The sequence below is a fragment of the Squalius cephalus genome (assembly GCF_949319135.1).
Source record: "Squalius cephalus genome assembly, chromosome: 22".
Classification (NCBI taxonomy): Eukaryota; Metazoa; Chordata; class Actinopteri; order Cypriniformes; family Leuciscidae; genus Squalius; species Squalius cephalus.
In genome coordinates this window covers 23,579,764-23,603,268 of record NC_137143.1, presented here as the reverse complement: position 1 = coordinate 23,603,268, position 23,505 = coordinate 23,579,764, and the positions used below count along the sequence as shown (strand labels likewise).

The 23,505-nt window shown below is 37.5% G+C and overlaps 1 protein-coding gene across 3 annotated transcripts in view; it reads right to left on the bottom strand.

The window, feature by feature from the left end:
- Positions 1–56: 56 nt before the first annotated feature.
- alpl (alkaline phosphatase, biomineralization associated) overlaps positions 57–23,505 on the bottom strand; it is a 343,644-nt gene continuing 320,195 nt past the window's right edge. Inside the window, exons 1-12 of one of the 3 annotated variants that reach the window (XM_079856812.1) lie at positions 20,082–20,181; positions 15,124–15,242; positions 14,200–14,319; positions 12,274–12,389; positions 10,034–10,208; positions 9,063–9,238; positions 8,104–8,244; positions 7,605–7,674; positions 5,173–5,307; positions 2,530–2,721; positions 2,307–2,426; positions 57–562 (exon numbers count right to left, since the gene is read on the bottom strand). In XM_079856812.1, the coding sequence (XP_079712938.1) occupies positions 297–562; positions 2,307–2,426; positions 2,530–2,721; positions 5,173–5,307; positions 7,605–7,674; positions 8,104–8,244; positions 9,063–9,238; positions 10,034–10,208; positions 12,274–12,389; positions 14,200–14,319; positions 15,124–15,193 (1,581 nt within the window). In that variant the 5' untranslated portion in view covers positions 15,194–15,242; positions 20,082–20,181 and the 3' untranslated portion in view covers positions 57–296. Of the gene's footprint in view, positions 563–2,306; positions 2,427–2,529; positions 2,722–5,172; positions 5,308–7,604; positions 7,675–8,103; positions 8,245–9,062; positions 9,239–10,033; positions 10,209–12,273; positions 12,390–14,199; positions 14,320–15,123; positions 15,245–17,472; positions 17,780–20,081; positions 20,182–23,505 lie in introns of those variants that run through there. The other 2 variants (XM_079856811.1, XM_079856813.1) reach the window with 2 other exon arrangements.

Here is a 23,505-nt window from a genome sequence, read left to right as displayed (position 1 = left end):
CTCACATTTGCGCTTCTGTACTGAATCACAGATATTCAATACACCAGCAATCTTACTTGTGCGATATCACTTGAATGGCAAGTAAAAGGAATTAACCACGTTTTACAATTTTCTTCCATTATTGCAACAGAATCTCTTCAAACTGGCCTCTTTAAAATGCCCACACATTGGTCCTGAAGTTGATAAATGCTTTAAAAACGAATCACATATCATTAAAAAAAATCATAAACTCCACTTGAGAGAATCAGCTCCTGATCTAATCACGGTAGGATAAGAGATGATCTGAAGAAGAGGGGTCAGCAGAGAAGCCATGTGACTGAAAGAAGAACGGCCAGCACTGGGGAGATGTGGCTGAGAGAAGAGGAGCCGGACTTTGTGCGGCAGTGGTCTTTGTTTTGGCCGATGCACGCGGCGTAGGCCATGACATGGGGAATGTAATGCTGCTCCTGGACTCCATGAAGAAGATGAGCCATGGGGCCTTTGGAGAAGATGGCCACGTCTTCACCGCCGTGAGTCTCCGAGCGCAAGGGAACGGCAGACTGAGCCAGATAGTTGTTTTGCTCTGAGGGCAGAAGAAAGAAGAGTTGTCATGATATCAAAATGACGTTTTTTATTGTAATTTGTTCATATTAATCTTAATATTATATTAAAATTAAATTACAATTCATATTAATTTAATATTTAATAAGAAAAATTACAATTAAAACAATCATTTCCTTCAGGCTACATACTATTGTTTAATAGTTTACTTTGTTTAGTAGTTTACAATTACTATTTAATATTAATTGTAATTTAGTTTTAATGTAAATGTATTCATTTATAGTTATTCATTTATTTCTCTTAATTTTAGAGAATTAATACTGTTAAGAGAAATAAATGAATAGTTCTATTTTTATATAAAAACTTTAATATTTATGATACACCTTAGTTTAGTTAAATAGTAATATGAATATTAACAAATCAAAATGAAATGGAATTCTCAATGATTAAGAGAAATAACTGAATAATTATAAAAAAGATTATTCCAATTAATATTAAGTTTAATATATTAACATTAAAATGAAAGCAATAGCATGTAGACAAAGCATTTCTCAATAATTAAGAGAAATAAATGAAGTGTTATATTAAAACTAAATTAATATTGAATAAAACCCTACTTTATTTAAATATGAATATTAACAATTAATTTCTCAGTAATTAAGATAAATATATGAATAATTATAGTTAAATTCAAATTAAATTACAATTAATATTAAGGTCAATTTATTATTAATATGATTATTAACAAATTAAAATTAAAACAGAAGTATGTAGCCCGAAAGCATTTCTCAGTAATTAGAAAAAATTGATTTTATTATTGAGCAATATAAAAATCAAAATAAATAATAAAAATCACTTCATTTTTTGAATAATTCAAGTCAAAAGGTATTAAATAACACAGAAAAGAAATAAGAGCAGTGAGTTTTCTATATTGCTGTTTACTTGTCAATACTCAGAACTACGGATATAAAAAATTGGTACAGTTCCATTTGTCTTTGTACTGGAATATTTGACATCCCCAGAAGAATGTCAACAGTAGGGATGACAATGAATTTTTCTTCATTGCTTTTGGATTGTGTTCTATCAGTGAAAACAGAAATTGAAAGAGTCAAACCTATGCTGTGGAATAGTAATGAGACAAACAGGGAGAGAGAGTGATGGGGAAGAAAATGAGAGAAAAGAAGCCAGAACCAAGCCAGAACAATAGCCATAATTCTATGGCTTGTCAAACATATAGAGAAAAAGTAAGAAAAATGGGTGGTGGGAACTGAGAGAGATTCACTTTACTATCATTCAACTAGATTTTTACATCTGCTCCATCTCTCTATCCATGAAGAAAACCCAGAATGCAAGGTTTTAACCTTTACTGCAATGAAACAGGATGAGAGAAGCAGATCCACAAATCTAATGCGCTATATTCCCACTTGATTTCTAAGCAGGCTTTTTCCATGTCCTCAAAATGAATTGTAAGCATTTCAATCCATCAAGATTAACATCAGAGCTGTATTCCCGCACTTATTGTATGGAATGTACACCATCTGGAGTATAGGCTTTTTACATTATGTTTAGTGGCTATGTAACATGGCATAGAACAATTTAAAAAAGTACATCATCTCGGTTATGTATGTAACCCTCGTTTCCCTGAAGAAAGGAAAGGACGTTGTGACGTCGAACTTGACCGACTGAAAGGGAACCCAGCATTCCAAGTCTCCCAAAAGTAGGTCCCCGGGGCAGAACCAGGAAGCGATAAGCCTGTAATTACTTACCGTAGTCCACAGTTGAGACATTTTCTCTAGAACCGTTAACCAACTTGAACCCTGGGCCATTTCCATACAGAATGGATGTGAAGGGCTTCTGGTCAATATCACTCACAGTGGGGGCCAAACCTGTGGAAATGATATTGAAAGCTCTGAGTCTGGGCCATAAACCACCAAGAAATCACTAGGTAATTAAAGTGCTCCCAACATGCCTTGAGCCTTCATTGCCTACCAAAGATTGAGTTCCCCCGTGGTGTGTAGCCTCCAAAGCTGAAGACATGAGAGTGATCAGCCGTGACGACGGTTAGCGTGTCGTAAACGCTGGTGAGGAGATCAGCTCGAGTAATGGCCCGATCCATTTCCACGGCCTCGTGTAAGGCCTGCTTCGCTTTGCCCTCATGGTGTCCGTGGTCAATGCGCCCACCTGGTCAGAGGTCAGAGGTCTCATATAGAGCATGTAGACATACATTCATTCTGTAAATATCTTTCACTTCAGTAGATGAAAGGGTTGTTATAGTGCCTGTACCTGACAGCAGCTGAGCTGTTATAGTGCTGCTTTTAAAATGCATTCAATTAATTTTAAAATATTTAATAAGTGGTTGATTTTGACATTGTCACATTGTATATCTATGAGCAAACTGGGGAAATCAACAGATGAATTTGAATCAATTATTCCAATTAATTTATTCAACTCTGTCACCATCCAAATGTTTAATAAGATTAATATTTAAATACTGCAGTTTATACTACGTTTGTAGTTCAGTTATATAGATTTGTGTAGCTGTGTAGTGTTTTTATTTTTCTTATTTGTTTTTTCTTTGAATTTTAATTTTTTTTTATCTTTTTTTTTATCACCGTCTTTGCTGTTTTCATGCTACATAAATACTGCATTTATTAAATACATTTTAAACTGGTAATATAGTTAAATATTTAATTAAAACACACACAAACATACTATATATGTGTGTGTGTGTGTGTAATATGTATATATTCCTCCAGAAGGAAACACAATACATTAAGCTGAGGGGTGAAAACTTTTGAACAGGATGAAGATGTCCAAATTTTTCATATTTTGTTTAAATATATATACACTCACCTAAAGGATTATTAGGAACACCATACTAATACTGTGTTTGACCCCCTTTCACCTTCAGAACTGCCTTAATTCTACGTGGCATTGATTCAACAAGGTGCTGAAAGCATTCTTTATAAATGTTGGCCCATATTGATAGGATAGCATCTTGCAGTTGATGGAGATTTGTGGGATGCACATCCAGGGCACGAAGCTCCCGTTCCACCACATCCCAAAGATGCTCTATTGGGTTGAGATCTGGTGACTGTGGGGGCCATTTTAGTACAGTGAACTCATTGTCATGTTCAAGAAACCAATTTGAAATGATTCGAGCTTTGTGACAGTGCATTATCCTGCTGGAAGTAGCCATCAGAGGATGGGTACATGGTGGTCATAAAGGGATGGACATGGTCAGAAACAATGCTCAGGTAGGCCGTGGCATTTAAACGATGCCCAATTGGCACTAAGGGGCCTAAAGTGTGCCAAGAAAACATCCCCCACACCATTACACCACCACCACCAGCCTGCACAGTGGTAACAAGGCATGATGGATCCATGTTCTCATTCTGTTTACGCCAAATTCTGACTCTACCATCTGAATGTCTCAACAGAAATCGAGACTCATCAAACCAGGCAACATTTTTTCCAGTCTTCAACTGTCCAATTTTGGTGAGCTCGTGCAAATTGTAGCCTCTTTTTCCTATTTGTAGTGGAGATGAATGGTACCCGGTGGGGTCTTCTGCTGTTGTAGCCCATCTGCCTCAAGGTTGTGCGTGTTGTGGCTTCACAAATGCTTTGCTGCATACCTCGGTTGTAACGAGTGGTTATTTCAGTCAAAGTTGCTCTTCTATCAGCTTGAATCAGTCGGCCCATTCTCCTCTGACCTCTAGCATCAACAAGGCATTTTCGTCCACAGGACTGCCGCATACTGGATGTTTTTCCCTTTTCATACCATTCTTTGTAAACCCTAGAAATGGTTGTGCGTGAAAATCCCAGTAACTGAGCAGATTGTGAAATACTCAGACCGGCCCGTCTGGCACCAACAACCATGCCACGCTCAAAATTGCTTAAATCACCTTTCTTTCCCATTCTGACATTCAGTTTGGAGTTCAGGAGATTGTCTTGACCAGGACCACACCCCTAAATGCATTGAAGCAACTGCCATGTGATTGGTTGATTAGATAATTGCATTAATGAGAAATTGAACATGTGTTCCTAATAATCCTTTAGGTGAGTGTATATATATTTCATTCAGCACTGCCCTTCGGAAGCAAAAGAAGATGCTTACATGTTTCCCGAAAGACAAATTAAGTACAATTTAATGCATCGTGTTTCCTTATGAAGCATCAGTGAATGTTTGAAACTTTTTTTAATAGGTGTGTTTGAGTTCCTCAATTGTCCTCGGTGTGAACAGTCACAGCTGGAAAGGGTTTATGTAAAAGATGCTGAAAAACTGAAGAATGTGCAGGTCCTAAAGGATTTTTCTGCAGAACATTGGGCAGTTTAACTGCTCAGGACAAACAAGGGACTCAAGAACAACCATCACAAAACAAAAAAGCAACACAGTATGAAGAATCAAGGGTGTGTAAACAGATACATTTTTATAAATTCAGCTATTTTGCAGATTCTGCAAGGTGTATGTAAACTTTTGAGCACAACTGCATATAGAGTCGTTTAAAAAGTAGCTTCCCCAGCACTAAAAAAAAAAAAGCCAAATAATTGATACTAGTTTAATTAGATGTTAAAATGACCTTCCGTTGCACATCGGCGGTCTAATGAATAGTGATGTACACTATATTTTACCTTCCACCAGCAAGTAGAATCCACGTTCATTTTTTTTCAGGATCTTAATGGCCACGTCTACCATCTCAGTGAGGGAAGGGTCGGCTTCTATGTTTCTCTCAAGCTCATAGGACAGGTCTGCTGGCTCAAACAGACCTGCAGCGCAAATAGAGCAGGAATTCAGTCAAATATTGGGTTAAACTTTATTACACCTTATTTTACAGTGTCCTTGTTACATGTACTTATCAAAGAAATAACAGAAAATTATGCATAATTACATGCAACTAACCCTCACCCAAACCTTAATCCAACCCTAACCCTATAAGTACATGTTGTTAATTAATATTACTCAGTACTTAAATATATAATTACACTGCAACACTGTACAAGTGTAACCCTTTATTTTAAGAAGACGTAGTTACGGTGTACTTACTCAAATAAGTACTGAGTAGTATTAATTAACTACATGTACTTACTATAGTGTTATGTAAGTGTTAAGAGTTTTGTTTAGGGTTAGTTACTTGTAATTATGCATAATTGTCACGATTTGGTCTTGTTTTGGTCATTTTTCATGTCATTGTCATGTTTCTGCGTCTTGTCATGTGATTCCCTGTTTGTCATGTGATCCTGCCATGTGTCTTGTCATTGGTTAATCGTCTGTTCATTGTTCACAGGTGTCCCTTGTCTTATCATTAGTCTGTGTATTTAAAGGGGTGGTATAATGCCCTTTTCACAAGATGTAAAATAAATCTCTGATGTCCCCAGAGTGTGTGTGTGTGAAGTTTTAGCTCATAATACCCCACAGATATTTTTATATAGCATGTTAAAGTTGTCACTTTTTGAGAGTGAGCAAAAACGCACCATTTTTGTGTCTGTCCCTTTAAATGCAAATGAGCTGCTGCTCCCGGCACAGTGGGCGGAGCTTCAAGAGCTCATGTCTTTTTACCTCGCACAGACATGCACTGAAAATTTCAAAAACTTTTAGCCTTTTATGTTCAAACCGGAGTCAGACAAAGGTGGAGAGACTCAAGAAGAACATGTAGACAACATTTCTGAATGGTTAGTTGATGAATTTATGTGCCTTATGTGTTATCTTCTAGTCATTGATAAGCATATTCTGTCATGATAATCTATAAATTGCGTTCCCGGGGACAGGGTTTATGTAAATTTTAGAGTTGTTGATGTCACTAACCCCGGGAGGAAGCTTGTGTAGTCACTACCAGCCGTTTGTTGTAGTCCTTAAAAAACGATTTCTTTAAAAGCAAATATCTCCCTTTGCTTTGAACTTTGAGCATTGCAACTTTGCACATGTTGTTTATGCTCAAACAGCAACATTAAACACAAACTAAAATTAAAAAAGTGAAATCATAATCAACCACCCCTTTAAGCCCTCATGTTTGCCATATGTCTTTGTCAAGTATTGTTTCCTGTAGATCTCTGTTTGTAGTCTATGTTCATGTTCCTGTCTTTCATGATCTGAGTTTTCATGCCACGCCATGTTTTTGTTTCATGTTTGATCTTGTTTGTAATAAACTGCTCCTGGGCTTTCAATAAGCTTGCCTCCAATGGATCCCAATGTTGCAATAATTTACTGTAATTACTATAGTAAATACATGTAGTAACGTGCAACTAAGTCACCTTAAAGCAGGGGTGTCAAACTCAGTTCCTGGAGGGCCACAGCCCTGCAGAGTTTAGCTTCAACCCTAATTAAACACACCTGATCAGCTAATCAAGTCCTTCAGGCTTATTTGAAAACTGCAGGTGTGTGTGTGTTGAAGCAGGGTTGGAACAAAACTGTGTAGGGCTGTGGCCCTCCAGGAACTGAGTTTGACACCTGTGCCTTAAAGGGATAGTTCGGCCAAAAATTATATTTAACCCATGATTTACTCACCCTCAAGCTGTTCGAGATGCATATGTCAATCATTTTTCAGACTAACACGTTTTCAGTTATTTTAGAAAATGTCTTAGATCTTTCAGTGGTTATAATGTGAAGCTATGGGGTCCACCTCCTTCAAGTCCCAAAATGTGCATGCATCCTTCACCATCTGCCGTGAACGCGCGTCGACCGTTGCCGGAAGCAGGATATTTTCATTTATAAAGTTTTAAATTTGTATATTTTTACGACAAAACCGCACGGATTACCCTCAGAAGGCCTTCGTTTATCCCCCTGGAGCCGGATGGATTACTTTTCTGAAGGATGCATGCACATTTTTGGGACTTGAAGGAGTGGACCCCATAACTTCACATTATAACCACTGAAAGATCTAAGACATTTTCTAAAATAACTGAAAATGTGTTCGTCTGAAAAATGATTGACATATGCATCTCGAACGGCTTGAGGGTGAGTAAATCATGGGTTAAATATAATTTTTGGCCGAACTATCCCTTTAAAATAGTGTCACCAAACATCATCTCAAAAAAGGTCACTTAACCAGAATGTTTATAAAACTCACCCAACAGATAATCCACATTATTTGGATTCAGGGAAAGGAGATCCTTCTTGTTCCAAACATAGTAACCTCTCTGATTACACAAAGGTTAAGAGAGAAACAACAAATAGGTTAGAGAAATAGCAGTACCATCTTAAATTTAGATGCTTTACAGAATGTATAACAAAGCTTTGATCCAATATCCTGCAACCAAATCTCTGTAATCCAGTTTCACAACAAGTACAAATTGTCTTCATTTTTTATTAAGTGCACAGTTGTAAAGCCTGCTTTAGAGGCCTCAAGAGCTTCAGATTCAGGGAAGTCAATAAAGAGGGCATCATCAAAAGAGCACAAATACACTGCCAGAGTCAGGCAAACACAGAGAGAAAATAAAAAAAAGATTTGTCAGCAGAGGCATAGCGTGGAATCGTTTTTTTTTTTTTTTCTGAAATGAATTGAACATGACATTGTAAATGAAAAGATGGAATGAAGTGCCCTGTTTTTCCCTTGTTTCATCTTTCACCTTATCCTTCACTCTGTCAATCCACTCCCCCACAAGGTTCCTGCCATCTTTGCGTGTACCGTTGTGTTTCTTGTCTCCTGGGTATTCCACATCTGGTGTGTTTTTGGGGTACATATATTTCCGCCCACCCCCCATAATAACCTGCCCATCCAAAATGAAGAACAAAAGAAAAACATCACACATTTATTGTACACACTGCGGTCTAAAAGAAAATCCAATTTAAACAAAACAGTTTAAGATGTTGAAAATGTAAAAACATTATGATGTTAAATACAGTAGAAATATTTGATTCTGCACTATTAAAATGTATGCTGCTAAAATAATTTGTAATTAATAGTTTAAATATTATATAACAATAATATTAATAATAATAGTTCTTATAATTATTATTAATAATGACATATTAATAATAATAAATAATGTTACTAAAATATATCTAATTTATATAATTAATTTTACAATATGACAATTATATTAATAATAATAGTCACAGTAATTATAATAATAATAATACTAATTATTATTATTATTAAATCATGTTAATAAAAATATAATTTATTATTATTATTACTAGTATCATTATTATCAATGATTATAATAATAATAATACATTTTTAAAATATAAATATTATCTATAAATTATTTTACCATATTTTTATTATATTATTATTAATAATAACAATAATATTTTTATTTTATTTTAAATATTTATTATTATTAAATTGTATAATACATGCTTAATGATATTTTACGTTATTTTATTATTATTCGTTTTTAATACATTATTTGTTTAAATATTTATTGTTATTATTATTACTAATATATATTAACATATACCATGGTGGAATAAAACTAGGCAAAGAAACACAATATTAACAGAAACAGATATTGAATGACCAAACACAACACTATATAAAACCAATTCATAAAACTGGGGGGGAACTCATGAGAAAACTCACATTAATGTCAGGGATATTTTCAAAGAGTTGTCTGGCAATGTCTTTGCATCCACTCTGCAGTGCTTCAGCTGGCATTTCCCCGTCTGAATACCAGTCCCGATCTACACAGTGGGCATACGCGGCACTCGGAGTGGCATGGTTCACTCGTGTTGTTGTGACGATTCCCACTGATTTGCCTGGGGAAAAATACAGATAGGTGCATCTGTTAATTGTTCCTGTAGAGACAAGTCCATCACTATATCTATATTCTAGTTGATTACTTGTTTTTTCCTCATCTATCTACTGATTAAATGACGGATTTTTAATCAACAGACTGACTTGCAGAGTATGCACTGCATCAGCTTAGAAATGTTGTACCGGACAAGGAAACAGCTTGATTTAAAGCCATGTTGTCTGGCTAAGGTCAAGCAGTTGTATGGTACACTATTTTAATGCATTCTCTGAACACAAGCACCCAAGTGAGAGAGCATTTTCCCCTGTACTCACATCAGGTCAGGTTATCAGTTTGACGCTGATTAGACTGTCCGCCTTTTAAACCTCTCAGCTGGATTTTAAAATGTTTATTCTGGTCATGTTGTGCAAATTCCACTCGGCTACATTCACCTCTACCTTCAGCGGAGGACTTCCGTCTTATGAAACGCTTCATTTGTTTTTATTTTCAACATGAAAATAAAATATGAGAAAGCCGCCTGCGTGCTGCGCTCATCAGTCAAACTGTCACTCTTCTCATTCATTCCTATTACTTCAGATAAGGACGTGTTGTTCCACTTTCTGAAATCCTTTATCTGCTCAACCTGGGTTTTTTTGTGTGCTAGTGTCACCTTTGTTTCTCTCATGCAAAAATAAGCTAATGGATTGCTAGCAAAAAAATGAGACCAGAAACAAATAACCCATCTATATTCTAATTACAGTAGAAGTCGGGACAGAGGCATTATAGCTGCTGTATGAGAGGATTCAACAAAGCATCTCACCTGAGTCTTTGGCCCATTTAAGAATAGAGGTGACCTCGTTCCCCTGAGTGGTGTTGCACTGGGATCTTACAGATGCTGCGCTCACTCCAACCGTACCCTCGTTGGCTTTGACCCCACACAGATATGCCGTGGCAGTGCCTGCACTGTCTGGTACCTGAGCATTTGTGTTATATGTCTGGGGAAAAAACATGCACAATTTTAATAGTTGGAGGGATTGTTTCACAAGAGCACTTAGTATAGGTCTATATTTAGCATTATTATGCATTTAGCATGATCATAAACATCCACAATGGTGAATGGTTTTTATGAGTCATAGAGCCCTATCTTGCACCCAGCGCAATTGACTTTGTACACCGACGCATGTTTCATTCCTATTTTGCACCCGCGCAAGGCGCGCTTTTCCCTCCACAGAAGCACGTCGCTAAACTAGGGAATGAACTTGCGCTCCCTGGGCGGTTCAGCGCAAAAAAGGAGGCGTGTTCCGGCGCAAACAATCCCTGGTGCTATTTTACTGTTCCATAAAACAATTGCGCCACTGGCCAGAAAAAACCTAGTCTAAAGTCAGTGGCGCGTTGCGCGTTGTTCATTATGCTATTTTAAGGGCGCATGCTTGACCATAATGTATAGCGTGCACAACGCGCATACACTTTGATTCTCTAATCTACACAGAAGCAGCAGTTTTCATTTTTGCAAATCATATTATTACAAACGATAGATAAATAGATAGATAGATAGATAGATAGATAGATAGATAGATAGATAGATAGATAGATAGACAATTTATTATAAAAGCATACATCTAGCTTACACATTTACCTATATTATTATATACCTGTTTAACCGAAGCTAATTTGGGTGTGTTTCTCCATCCCCAATGTCACTTCTCTCTCTTTTACGGCCCTGACGAGAGCGTTGCTCTCCTCGGCTGTGAACCGCTCCTGGCACGCGGCAAATCCGCCGTTATAATAGCAATACGCCAAGGAAAAAGCGCGTCTGCTCTTAAAGGGAATGTGAGATGATGCTCTGATTGTTTTATTTCACGTTACGCCCAAACCACACCTATGAATAATGAAGCTACTTCAGACCAACCCATTTTAGATTTGCGCCGGGTGCAAGAGTCATTTATCCCGCCGGGAAAATAGCAACAGCGCCGAGACCCGCCCACAAAGTTACTTGCGCTTTGCGCTTTGACACTTGCGTTTCAGATCGTTAAAATAGGGCCCATAAAGTCTAAAACCACTTGCATTTTTGTGAGTTATCTTGAGTGCGGAGTGTGGTGTTCGGACCCTCGCACTTTGGTCTTGTTTTATTTCGGTTCTGTGTCGGATTCGGACATTCATGCTACGAGTGTTGATATTCTGTTGCGAGCGCACAGGATGAGTATTCACTCGTTCTCTCACGCTCTATCTTGCAAGCGTGTGGTTTCGAGTTGGCTTGGGCCGTACGCTCTTCTGTCTGCGTTTGTCGTTGTGTCCGGTCGGTGTGCAGAGGAAGAGGAGAAAGGCTTCCTCCATCTTCCAAAATCTGGTGGTCCTAGAGCTTCCTGCTCTCCCCAATGGCCACAGAGGTCACCCCCCCAAACTGCTTGACCTGCCGGCTCCACCCAAGCCTTCTGCCGTGACGGTTTCACCCAAGCTACATGTACTGTCCTGTGCCCACTACATCAGCTGTGTCTCTCTTAGAGCTGTTATCTTTGTGGGGTTCTCCTTCCTCACCCAATGCCCCATATCTTGCCAGAGCTTGACCAATCTGGTGAGATTATTTGTCCTGGATTGATTGTCTCGCCTGATTCCAGCCGGCCCTGCCCTGATGTGTCTGCCTCACTTTCTCTGCCGATGATCCTTCTTTCTAAAATCTCCCCACTGGATCTATCGGTACCTTGTTAGTCTTGTTAGTTTGTTATTTGTTAGCTTGTTGTTAGTTTGTTATCTCCACCATGGCCTTCCACTAGGACTCCATATAAAGTATAATACAGAAGGCTTTATTGGATTAAGTGAAAAATGTACATAAAGCCAAAAAGAAAAACAGCTGAATAAATCTAGGAGATAATAACTGACCATAGTTCACCATCCTCACTTTTAATAATGGTTAACATCTGTGAAAAATGAGAATCATCATCCCAGAACTGTGGCTAAATCAAACTATGATTTAAATCTGTTCTCTGTGACCCGCGGTGGGCGACAGCATGGATTATGAACACAAAGGAATGGCATGATGGGATTACAACACAAGGGATGTACCTTAGAGAGGGCAACATAGGGGAATTTGTCCATCTCCAGTTGGGTTTCCTCACCGCTCAGTCCATTCATTTGACCCTTTAGAATCCGTGCTGCTGTGACCGTAGATATACCCATACCTACCAACAACAAAAGTTGCCATGATTAAGACAGACTATTTTTAACAATAATGGTTTCCTTCAAGCACCATCTGTCATGAATAACATGGTCTCTCTGTACCTGAGAAAGGAACAAGCCATTCTCAACTTAATTCTTGAAGTTTATTCAGAATAGTGAGATGAAATGACTACTTGTCATTTAACAACCTGCTATACTTAAAAGCACAAGGACCAAATTAAAGCAGGCCTACAGTTAAAAGTCTCAAGCTTGCAGAACTGTACAAAACTTTATAAGAAGAAATGTTCAAAAAGCACAATCACATTGAAAAGAGTTCACAGAGTCTGTCTTCAAACCTTATACTCGTAGAACGCTTAAAATGAAATTCAAATATTACACAAAATGTATTTACTGCAATGTGTTAATAATGCATTAAATGAGGGTTGTGGCTTGAGTTGCAACTATGAATTGAAAACGTATCTGAAGTACTCTGAACTATAAAAAAAGAGCAATTAAATTTGAGTACTCTAAAAGTTTATGCAAACGCTTATTAATTTACCTTGACATCTTATGTAAAATATATTCCAATCTTCAATAAAACTATAACTTGAAAAGCAAGTAATCATTAACTCTTATAACCCCAAGATCAATCCTGCCAGCATTTTCACAGTCAACCGGCAAATTAAGTTATAATATTATATCCATGTGTGCAGTCTGAATTGAATGTGATGAGATGAAAAGACTGTGTACTGCAAAATAATGGCAATATACTTTTTTATTGAGTTGTCCTTGCGGGCACATAACAATGCTATCAGTGTAGACCAATTCATGAACAAATGGCTCTTTTAATATGTTCTTTTTTAGTGAATGAAATGCACACAGTGTGCCGATCCTTTTAATGTATCCAAATCAGTTACCATTTGAAGTCAATCCTTGAATGAACTTAACATCACATGATCATGACTCCAAATGATTTATATCATCTACAGAATGACAAAACATATGTGAAACTTCAGAAGTCTTTTCTGAACTTGGTTGGCTGATCTCCAAGAAAATCATAAGACACATTGTCATTTTAATAATCTTAATGCATGAACCAACAGGTCAACTGATCGAAATGCTTTAGTATCTCTATTTCAACAGTCGCTCTGGAAAATCCTGCATGTGAAATCATCCTTTTTTGTAACTGGTATGTGTTTATTGTTGTTGTGGAATAAACCAACATGACAGTGGTTGAACTGAGGGTTCATAAGATATATTTTTTAGGTTTTGTCAACTCAGGTGTTTTATACCAGCATTGCTTTCCTTTCACAGGGACGTAGTGTACAATAAGCTAAATTATTTCCAATAAATATGATGATTTCTATTGTTCCTGAGATAATCTTCAGTTTTCAACCAGAATAAATCAAACTGCCTCTTCCCTCCATCCTTTTAGTGCCCAAGCTCACTTTGAAACGCATGGCGCTTTCAAATTTGTCCAGAAGAAACCTGACGTTCAACCTGACATTCAACCTGACGTTCAACCTGACGTTGACTGTGGTTAATTTGCTTATTTCTCATTAACTTGATATCCATCACTGCCCATGTTAATGCTTAATTTTGAAGCAGGTCCATACTTTGTAACGGTGCTTTTAAAAATATTTAACTCTTTTTGTTGGACCTAGTATTGCACAAACAGTTTTCAAGGCTTGGTTAAAAAAATCTAAATCAAAGTGGATTGATATTGTTTGAAAGAACAGAAATTAAAATTAATTTTAACTTACGGTCCATACTATAACCAGACAAATATCTCTTGGTAAAGATCCACAGGGATCCATGGATGGCGTGACTTACCATCACCAAGAAAAAGGATGACGTTCTTGGCAATGTTCTTGTTGAGCTCTTGGAGGGTCAAAGCAGATTTTAGTGAGCGCTGAGCCCAGCCCTTCCAGAAATCAGGGTCCTTCTCTTGTTCTACAAGCCGTAAGAAAACATGTTTATACGTTTGCCCACAAATGATAACACAAAACCAGCAAAGATCCTCCTGCAAAACAAGATAATGATAATGGCCTTAGACGGAAGTCCCCATTTAGGGATGATGAGTATGCAATCTCTCTCTAAACTAAACTGAGCTGAATATATAACAAATGCTGGACAAGAACAACAACTGAATTTCGATTTTCTGCATATCTTCTTCTGTCCACATAAGCTTCTTAAACCCGCAATCACGTAAATGAACATATCTGGATCCATCTGACCTGAGGGTCCAATCTTCTTATAGAAGTTGTCGTACATTTGAAATTAGTTTTATTCTATGCCCATACTTGGAGCAAGGTCGAAAAGAAGACTATAGACCTTCAGTTAAATAAACCTGGCTTGAGATGGTGTTACACTATGTATGACACTATGACTCTCTATAAATCAAAGACACTTCAAGCAAACTATAAGGCAGGGCTCATTCATGTTCCAAAAGAGCTACTTTCCTGCAGAGTTTCATTCTAAACCTGCTCCAACATAAATGTTTGTAAATATCCTGAGGTTTTCCAGAAGATCTTGACTAGCTGGTTCAAGTGTATTTGATTTGGGTTGGAGGTAAACTTTCCTGGAAGTTAAATAACCAGGAACAGGGTTTAGCACCACTTCTATAATGTGCATAAGTATCTTATTCATTTTTAAAGAGACAAAATGCTTATCATTGCAGAGAAAAAGTATAAAATTATGCCATTGTCCTATCTAATACAGGCAAAAGGCCAATAAACAAAAAGTATCTTAACTGACCTGGAAACTGAGGCTTTGCCAAACCTTCCCAAACCAGGCAACCGAGGATAAGGAGTGCAGCGACCTTCATTTTGTCACCGTTTGCAGAATAACTCACGTTCCAAGGATCTCAGAAGACTCTGCAGTGAAAAAAGTTTTAGTTAATGCTAAATATTTCTTCTATTCCCAATTTAAAGTTCAGAGATAACTACAAGTAAGCCGTTCATATGCTGATTTGAGCTCTGTGTCAGTGTATTTGTTAGAGCGGTCTAACATAATAATATTGGCTCAACCAATGCCGTGAGTTTGGGGCGGAGCTTCCTTTCTCCAGCTATTATAGACCTCCTTGATTTGAAAACAATCATTATTGTTGCCGTTACGTTTGGTGACAGAAATGACACACTTCATCTTTAAGCACAGAAAACAACTATTTAACATCCCAAGACTTGTTTTTTCCATTATAATATTATATTCATGTGTGAAAACAACTGAAATAAGAGGACAGATTGTTTCAGCTGGGGATGTATGTCACAAAAACTGATACAAACAATCATTTAGTGCCATATTTGAACATTAATTTGAGAAAAAGTTCACACCTGCATTAGTATTAAGCCTCTCTGTCTTCTACTCTTTAGTCAAGGTCACTTTAACGGGATTGAGTGCCATTGCACACAGTGCTTTAATAGCCATGACAAAGCTGATTAACTGGACACCTCGGTTCTAAGGCACAGGACCGCACGATTTCTATTACGAACACACAATTCCTCAGCTTACTTCACATCCTTTTAATGAAGTCTTTAGTCATTGCGCAGAAAACATCAATCAACATCAAAGCCATACATTCATTCAACCTATACATTGCCCATGCTGGAGCTTTGACCACTTGGTGTTTACATTTGTAAAACTGGGGGAAAAAAAGCCACGTAAAACATTGAAATACTCAGCTATAGGGTTTACATAACCGTTTTGGTGACACTTTATATTAGGTGTCATTAACTACTATGTACTTACATCAAAATTGTTAGGTATTGTAGGAAACTCAGACGTGAAGACCAGGAGACTCTAAAGGAGCTGTATTTTATAGGCATTTGGTGGATGGTCCTTAAAGGTATGGACTTTACACACAGCCTTAGTGACCACTAAACAAAAGCATCTAAAACATTACAGAAACTTACACCTGGCAATGAGAGATTAAATCATTAAAGATTAAATCAATATCACTTATACACTTGACTCCCATCAAAGAGGAGAGAACTTAGAATAGAAAACACAAATGGTTAATTGTTATTACACTGTCTTTTAAAATTATATTTCCACAGTATACAATGCTTCTTATTGTGTTCAAGTTGTATTGCAAAACAATTTAGTGAGAGGCTTCAATAGTGGTGCAAAGGTTCAATAAACTCACAGTTCGGATCATATTACTGTTTTTGAGTCAGGGACCAGATCATTTTTTGGATCAGCCAAAGAAATTGAGGGAAGGGGGGTAATATAACTTTGCTTTTCATTTATTACATAAAGCCCACTTTAAGTACATCGATACCACAGCAAAAATCTTGTTTTTAATAATTAAACATTATCAAAGACAAGTGAATATTCAGTAATAATGTTCATTTTAAAAATTAAATATAGTTAATTTTTTAATTAAAGATGTGTTTTGTTGTGTGATTAACAATAATGACCTAGCAGCAGATATTAATAGGCTGCTGTCACTTTAAGCGCTAATGAATGAATCCAATATAATGATACACATCTGATTTCTTTCTCAACTGTTTAGGTTCACTTATGACATTAAAATGACTGTGTTTACGAGAATACCAGCAGAGATGGGTTTTTAACATAACTTTTTGTGTATGTGTCTGTTCAAGCACAAGGAGACACGAAAGAGGAATAAATTCGGTGATGAGCCTCAGTTTATGCGTGCTTCGGGTGCGGGTTTTCTTTCGCCTCTTCTTGTGCTTGAATGGTTTAAAATCACTTAAATGTGTAAATTGTCAAGAAAAAAAAAAAAACTTACAAATAATAAACGTTCACTCTAAGATGGTTAAACTTAGCAATTAATCCGCGAATCTGCCGAACCGCGGGGCCTGGTCAGTAGGGATCACGGATCAAGTGCAACCCAAGGTTTCAAGGTATGGTTACGTTTAAGGATGGGTTAAGATGTAAGGGACCAATATTGGTCCAAACCCTTTGGTGTTTGATTATAAAACAGTTCACTACCCTAAAAATCAAGAGGCCAACAACCAACCAAAGCAAGTCATTTAGAACATTTGTTTCCTGTGTTATAATCGGCACCATTGCACAGCGACTTGAACCAGTAAACTTCTAAGCACCCCCACTAGTTCTGGTTCTGTTCCAGAGAGATTTTACCATGACTTGAGGCTCATTCACAAGCTCGGTCAAAAACGCAGTGGGGCTCCAGCTGGCACTACTCTTGAAGCTAGTCTGCAGGTGAAGAAACACAACAGTGCCAAAACACAAAGGAACAGCAAACCGGAGAACAAAGTTGTCAACAAAACAGAAACTCCTTCTCGATTCATGGCATCTGAATGTAGAGATGTTATTCTCTTGGAAGAAGAAAAAAAAATCACATCCAAAACAGAAAAGGAAAACCACCTATCCTTCCAGCACACTGGCCTGAACTACAACCGCGAATTAGAGCTGCAAGCATGTGCTCAAGAGGATTAGATTAGTGTTATTACTGATGGAGACAATCTTCCTTCATGCCTTCATCTTACAAAAAGAGACTTTACATTATTCATAGGAACATTAGTGAATAATATATTCAGACCTATCAAAATCAATGCTTTCTGTAGGACATTTCATCATTTCAGACAATTTCATGTCTACCCTAGAGTGCCATCCCACACCAAATCAGTTATGTTGTTTTGTCAGAACCTGTCTTGCTTTGTTAATGCCAGTAAACCCCTGAAGGCATAACTGCAACTCAATCGCTCTAATAAACAGGAACATTAGATCACATCACGTAACGTGAATTGCATTTAACTCTAAACATCCTAGAGGCCATTCGATCACAGAACATCAAACACTGACATAAGAATTTTATTAGGCTGTACATCTTGGTAAACACGACAAAACAAAACAAAATTAATCTAATTATGCTGATGAGTCTCTCTGAACAACAAACCCTTTTAAAGAAGGGCAGAAATTTTAAATGTTCTCAAGTTTATATAAACTGAGGCTGCACTGGGCTTTCTAATGGTGCTATTGTTACATCTACAACTACATTAGTATCAGTGCATACAAATCAGTCAGGCACATGATCAATAAAAAGCTAACAAACTCATATTATGTCTGGGAAGCACTTAGGAAGTTGTCAAACAAAACCTTTTATTCCTGTCCCCGCATCGCATTGTTTTCTCTTTATGCTGTTTCTATTTTCCTTCTAATTCTGTTATGCTCTGATTTAGACAAGAAAACCTTTTCTAATAGCCAACAATCACAAATATGAGAAAGCAGAGAAAGACAAAAGTGAGGCACAAGGCTGGAATTCATATTCACAGACCTGTCTCAACAGTTTGATCCCTCGTCCAAACTTTCTAAAGGAATGCCAACAGAATTTTTTATAATAATTTGGAACCAATCATAATGAGATCAAACAGGAATCCTTGAAAAATCCAAATAAGATCCTACTAACTTGAACTAAAATTCCTATTTTTCAGGTTTTTCATCAAACATGATTTTATTGGATTCTTAGATGCCTTTTGTTTTTGTTTTATCCAGTTGGGATTGTTTCCAAATTACAATAGAAATTCCATTCATTCAGATCAGCCAGGAAAAAAAATGCAATGGTTTAGTAGGGTAAAACTGCACAGAAAAGTGAATTTGTGCCCTAAAATGATGTAAATGAATACATTAAAGAACCATTTCCAATCCAATATACACAAAGTGTAATATACTTGGTGTACATAAAAAAATGCATCTCTCCCTATGTAACCTCTAACAGTATGTTGTTTTTTCTTTAGACTGGCCAACATGCACTTAGACTATTATGTTATTCATAAATAGATTAAAATGCAATTCATATAATACAATTACTTAAATACACCTCTTTAATTAACATATTTTTAATAGGCCAACTTTTTTTTGCATAATCTTTTAATATTGATTCTTTAAAAGTGATGAAGTGTATAAAATATAAGAAAAAACTTCTGACCACCAAATCAAAGTCAATGAGATTTAACCAACACGCAGGAAGCCATTATACTGTCATGTGACAAGGACACCATAAAACAGGACCCCTTCAGACCTTAGGGAAGGTGTCAAGGTCATTAAAGTTTTTTTTTAAATATCACATATTTACAGCCCAAAAACTTTGTAGCAAATATTTGTGCCTTAAAATGAAAGTATTTTTGAGCAAGAAAGGTATTTTAGTACTTGATTGATGTATGCAACCAACATGAATGAGTAGCCTACATTTCTTCTGCTTTACATATCTCATGTCTGACATTTATTTTTCATTAACCTATATTTTGTCTTGCTTAGTCAGATGCATTAATTCTATGTCTTTACAGTTATAATCGTTTTCCCAGGACCCCTGCCACTCTACAATGTACCAGTGTCTCGTGTGCAGTGCATAGACGGTGCAGTGATGCACAGAAAAGCGTTTCTCTTTTCAATTACATCCTTTTATCTCTTGAGATAATATACAATGTAGCCATTGGATGCCAAAAATGCGATTACCGCTCGACAGAACAGGAAAACCATCAACATTTCCCACATCGCTGGAGCGAGTCATTGTGAATCGCGAATTGTTTAATTGCAGTAAAGTTGGAAGAGTGACTCACCGTTATACAACTTGAGATCATTCACAACGCAACTTGTTGGATTGGTTTGAATGAATAACAGCACAACTCCCCAACTCTTCCCCGCGTTGTCATTAGAACTCCAGTCACATGAGGCGGTGTATGAACAGAGTCATTCAGCAGATAACCAGCGCTATAAGTGATAATACTCACCCCTGTGCTCGTGTTCTGTATCCGTGCACCTCTGAGATTCCAGCAACACAGGACTCACGTTCACGTACAGTTCTCTAGTCGGGCTTTTATAACGCTACACAAAGCGTCAGCCCAGGAGAGAGAGAGAGAGAGATTGAGAGAGAGACCCCCGGTTAGTAGAGTCCACTATAATTAATAGCGCTATCTGAAGCGCGAGCTCCTCCTGTTGATAGGAGCCGTTTGAGTTGAAGAAGAACATCATGTAGGATATTCGATTTGCAGTTTTAATTTTACCTCGTACATATCTCCTCTTTCATTCCTGCATTTCTTTATTTGCTTTAAACAACAATATTTTGAAAGCAGCAGACATGCCAGATTGCAGATTCACTTAAGAATTAAGCAATGTAAAAGTAATGAATATTAAAGGTTATATAATATATAAACCTAAATAAAGGTCAAGTGGTGTATCAAATACACTAAAAACACTAAAACGTACATAAGTTTTTGGAAATTCAGTTTTATCGCAGTAATTTAGAAACTAAATAAAATAAAATAAAAAGCTTAACTTACAGGGAATGGGGTTATTAAAAAGAAAAAATACATATAACAACAAAGGTGCAACATAATGTGCACTCATTACCTAGAACTCATTATAAGTGTTTCATAAGGCAAAAACAAAAATAAGCTTACAAACAACAAGGTCTAAAGAGACTTGATGTGCTAATGATGTGTCTAAGGCTTGCATTTACCTTACATTACCTCTAAACTTTCTACCCTGACTTTCTAAACTTCGTTGACATTCTGATCAGACTAACCACAAGATGTCACTAAGAACGCAACAATGCGCTTGATTGCCCATCAGAGAACTATCTCGCTCATTGAAAGTCTACGACTGGTAATCGGCTGGCCATTGACCCTACATTACTGTGGGCATTTGCTTCCCTGTGATTTCCAGCTGTGAAAAGTCTAAAGACTCACAATAATCCACATAAACCTCCTAATAACTTTAACAGCGCAATTTTAGCGATAAATAGGCTACTTAAAGATTGACATCATGTTTACACGTGAAGGATGAGGTCATTTCCGAGAGGTTTTGCGTAAAATTAGTTACTAATACTGTAATCGCTCAGAATGAACTAATGCAGACATAAAAGCTGTATTTTTCCTGATAATCTCTTCTTAAAAAGTATGGTATTTACTTCATGAATGAATCATTTATGTGAACAAGTCTTCCGTTTGATTCCAATGCATTGACTGACGCTTTATTCGGGCGCATACTATACTCTTAGGCTAGCCTACTACTTTTACCATATCTTTCTATGGCAGAAATACTAAGAGTTGTAGATATTTTGGTTCCCTGTTTTCGAAAAAAGATGGACATTAAGAGGAAACCAATGTTCGAGTGCAGGCTGTGAAGGAGCATTTCATTGTTTGGGCCTGCTGAAACAGAATGGATCAAAGGTACACTACATAGACTCTCTTTTAATCATTCTTGGGGATTTCAATAAAGCAAATCTCTCCCATGAACTGCCAAAATTCAGACAGCATGTTACATGTCCCACCAGAGGCTTTAAAATACTGGACCACACACACCACAATAAAAAATGCATATCACTCTGTCCCATGTGCTGCTTTGGGGCTCTCTGATCCCTGTCTAGTTCATCTTATACCAACATTCAAGCAGAAACTGAGATCAGCTAAACCTGTAATAAGGCTAATAAAGCAGAGCGGGATTTACAAGCCTGCTTCGTTTGCACTGATTAGAGTGTTTTTGAAGCTGCAGCCACAGGTCTGGATGAGCTCGAAGATACCATAACATCATAGGCTACAACAGTTTCTGTGGGGATACATGCATTCCTATCAAAACATTCTTATAATTCAATAATGATAAACCATGGTTTACTGGGAAACTCAAACAGCTTCATCAGGCCAAAGAGGATGCTTACAGAAGTGGGGATACAATCTTGAATTACCAGGCCAGAAACAGACTAACAAAGGAGGCTAAAAGAAGATACTCTGAAAAGCTGAAACACTTGTTCTCAGCCAATGACCCAGCATCAGTCTGGACAGGTCTGAGGAACATCACCAACCAACAATGCCCCCACGATCTGGAGAATCAACAACTTGTTTTACTGTAGGTTTGAAAAGCCCAGTCTCACACCCCACACCAGCTCTGATCTGCACTTCACACATATACCAACACCTACAATCCCCCTACTGCTATTTAACCTGCAGTGGAGGACGTGAGCCGGGTGAAGTTCTCTGCTGCTTCAAACGCTCCACTATCATTCCGGTCCCCCCAAAACAAAACAAAATCACTGGACATAATGACTACACACATGTCGCTCTCACATTTGTGGTCCTGAAGTCATTTGAGAGACTGGCGTAGGCCTTGCTGAAAGACATCACTGGACCCTTGCTAGATCCTCTTCAGTTTGCCTACAAGGTCTGTGGATGATGCAGTCAACATGATACTGCATTATATCCTGCAACATCTTGACAGACCTGGACTTACGCAAGGATCTTATTTGTGGACTTCAGTTCAGCTTTCAACACCATTAGACCAGATCTACAAACTTACCCAGCTTTTTGTGGATCACCAGCTTTCTGACAGGTATAGGCATCAGCTAGTGAGACTGGGGAAACTCATATGCAGGACCCTCACAATCAGCACTGGTGCTCCTCAGGGTTGTGTCCTCTCCCCACTGCTCTTCTCGCTGTACAAAATTGACTGCACCTCCAAAGACCCCTCAGTCAAGCTTCTGAAGTTTGCAGATGACACCTCAGTCATTGGCCTCATCCAGGATGGTGACGAATTTGCATACAGAAAAGAGATCAAACAACTGGCTGTCTGGTGCAGTTATTACAACCTGGAGTTGAACACGTTTAAAAGAGTCAAGATGATAGTGGACTTCAGAAGGAACTGCTGTGGAAGCATTGGAGTCATTTAGGTTCCTGGGCACCACTATCTCTCAGGACCCCAGAGATGTGTCAGGATAGAGCATTACTGACAGACTGGGAAGAGTTAGTATTTTTGAACATTGAGCATGAAAACAAGACCCCAAAAACTAAATCAAGAAGTAAATGGCCATAATAAGTCCTATTTAAAGTCATACAAGTTGACATTGATGAAAAAAATGAGTTCTGCAATGACATTTGTGGGGAAATGGTTATGAACACTTGTTTTGGAGTATATTAGTAGATTTACTGGTTCTATTTTGTTTAATAAAGAACAAAACAACTTGTTTGTGACTTGTTTCTAGAGAATCGCTTAAATCATGATTCAGTGAAAGTGACATGACGTGAAGGCCAAGTGTAGTAACCCATACTCAGAATTTGTCCTCTGCATTTAACCCATCCAAGTAAGTGCACACACATTAGGAGCAGTGAGTGGTGAACACACACACACACACACACACACACACACACACACACACACACACAC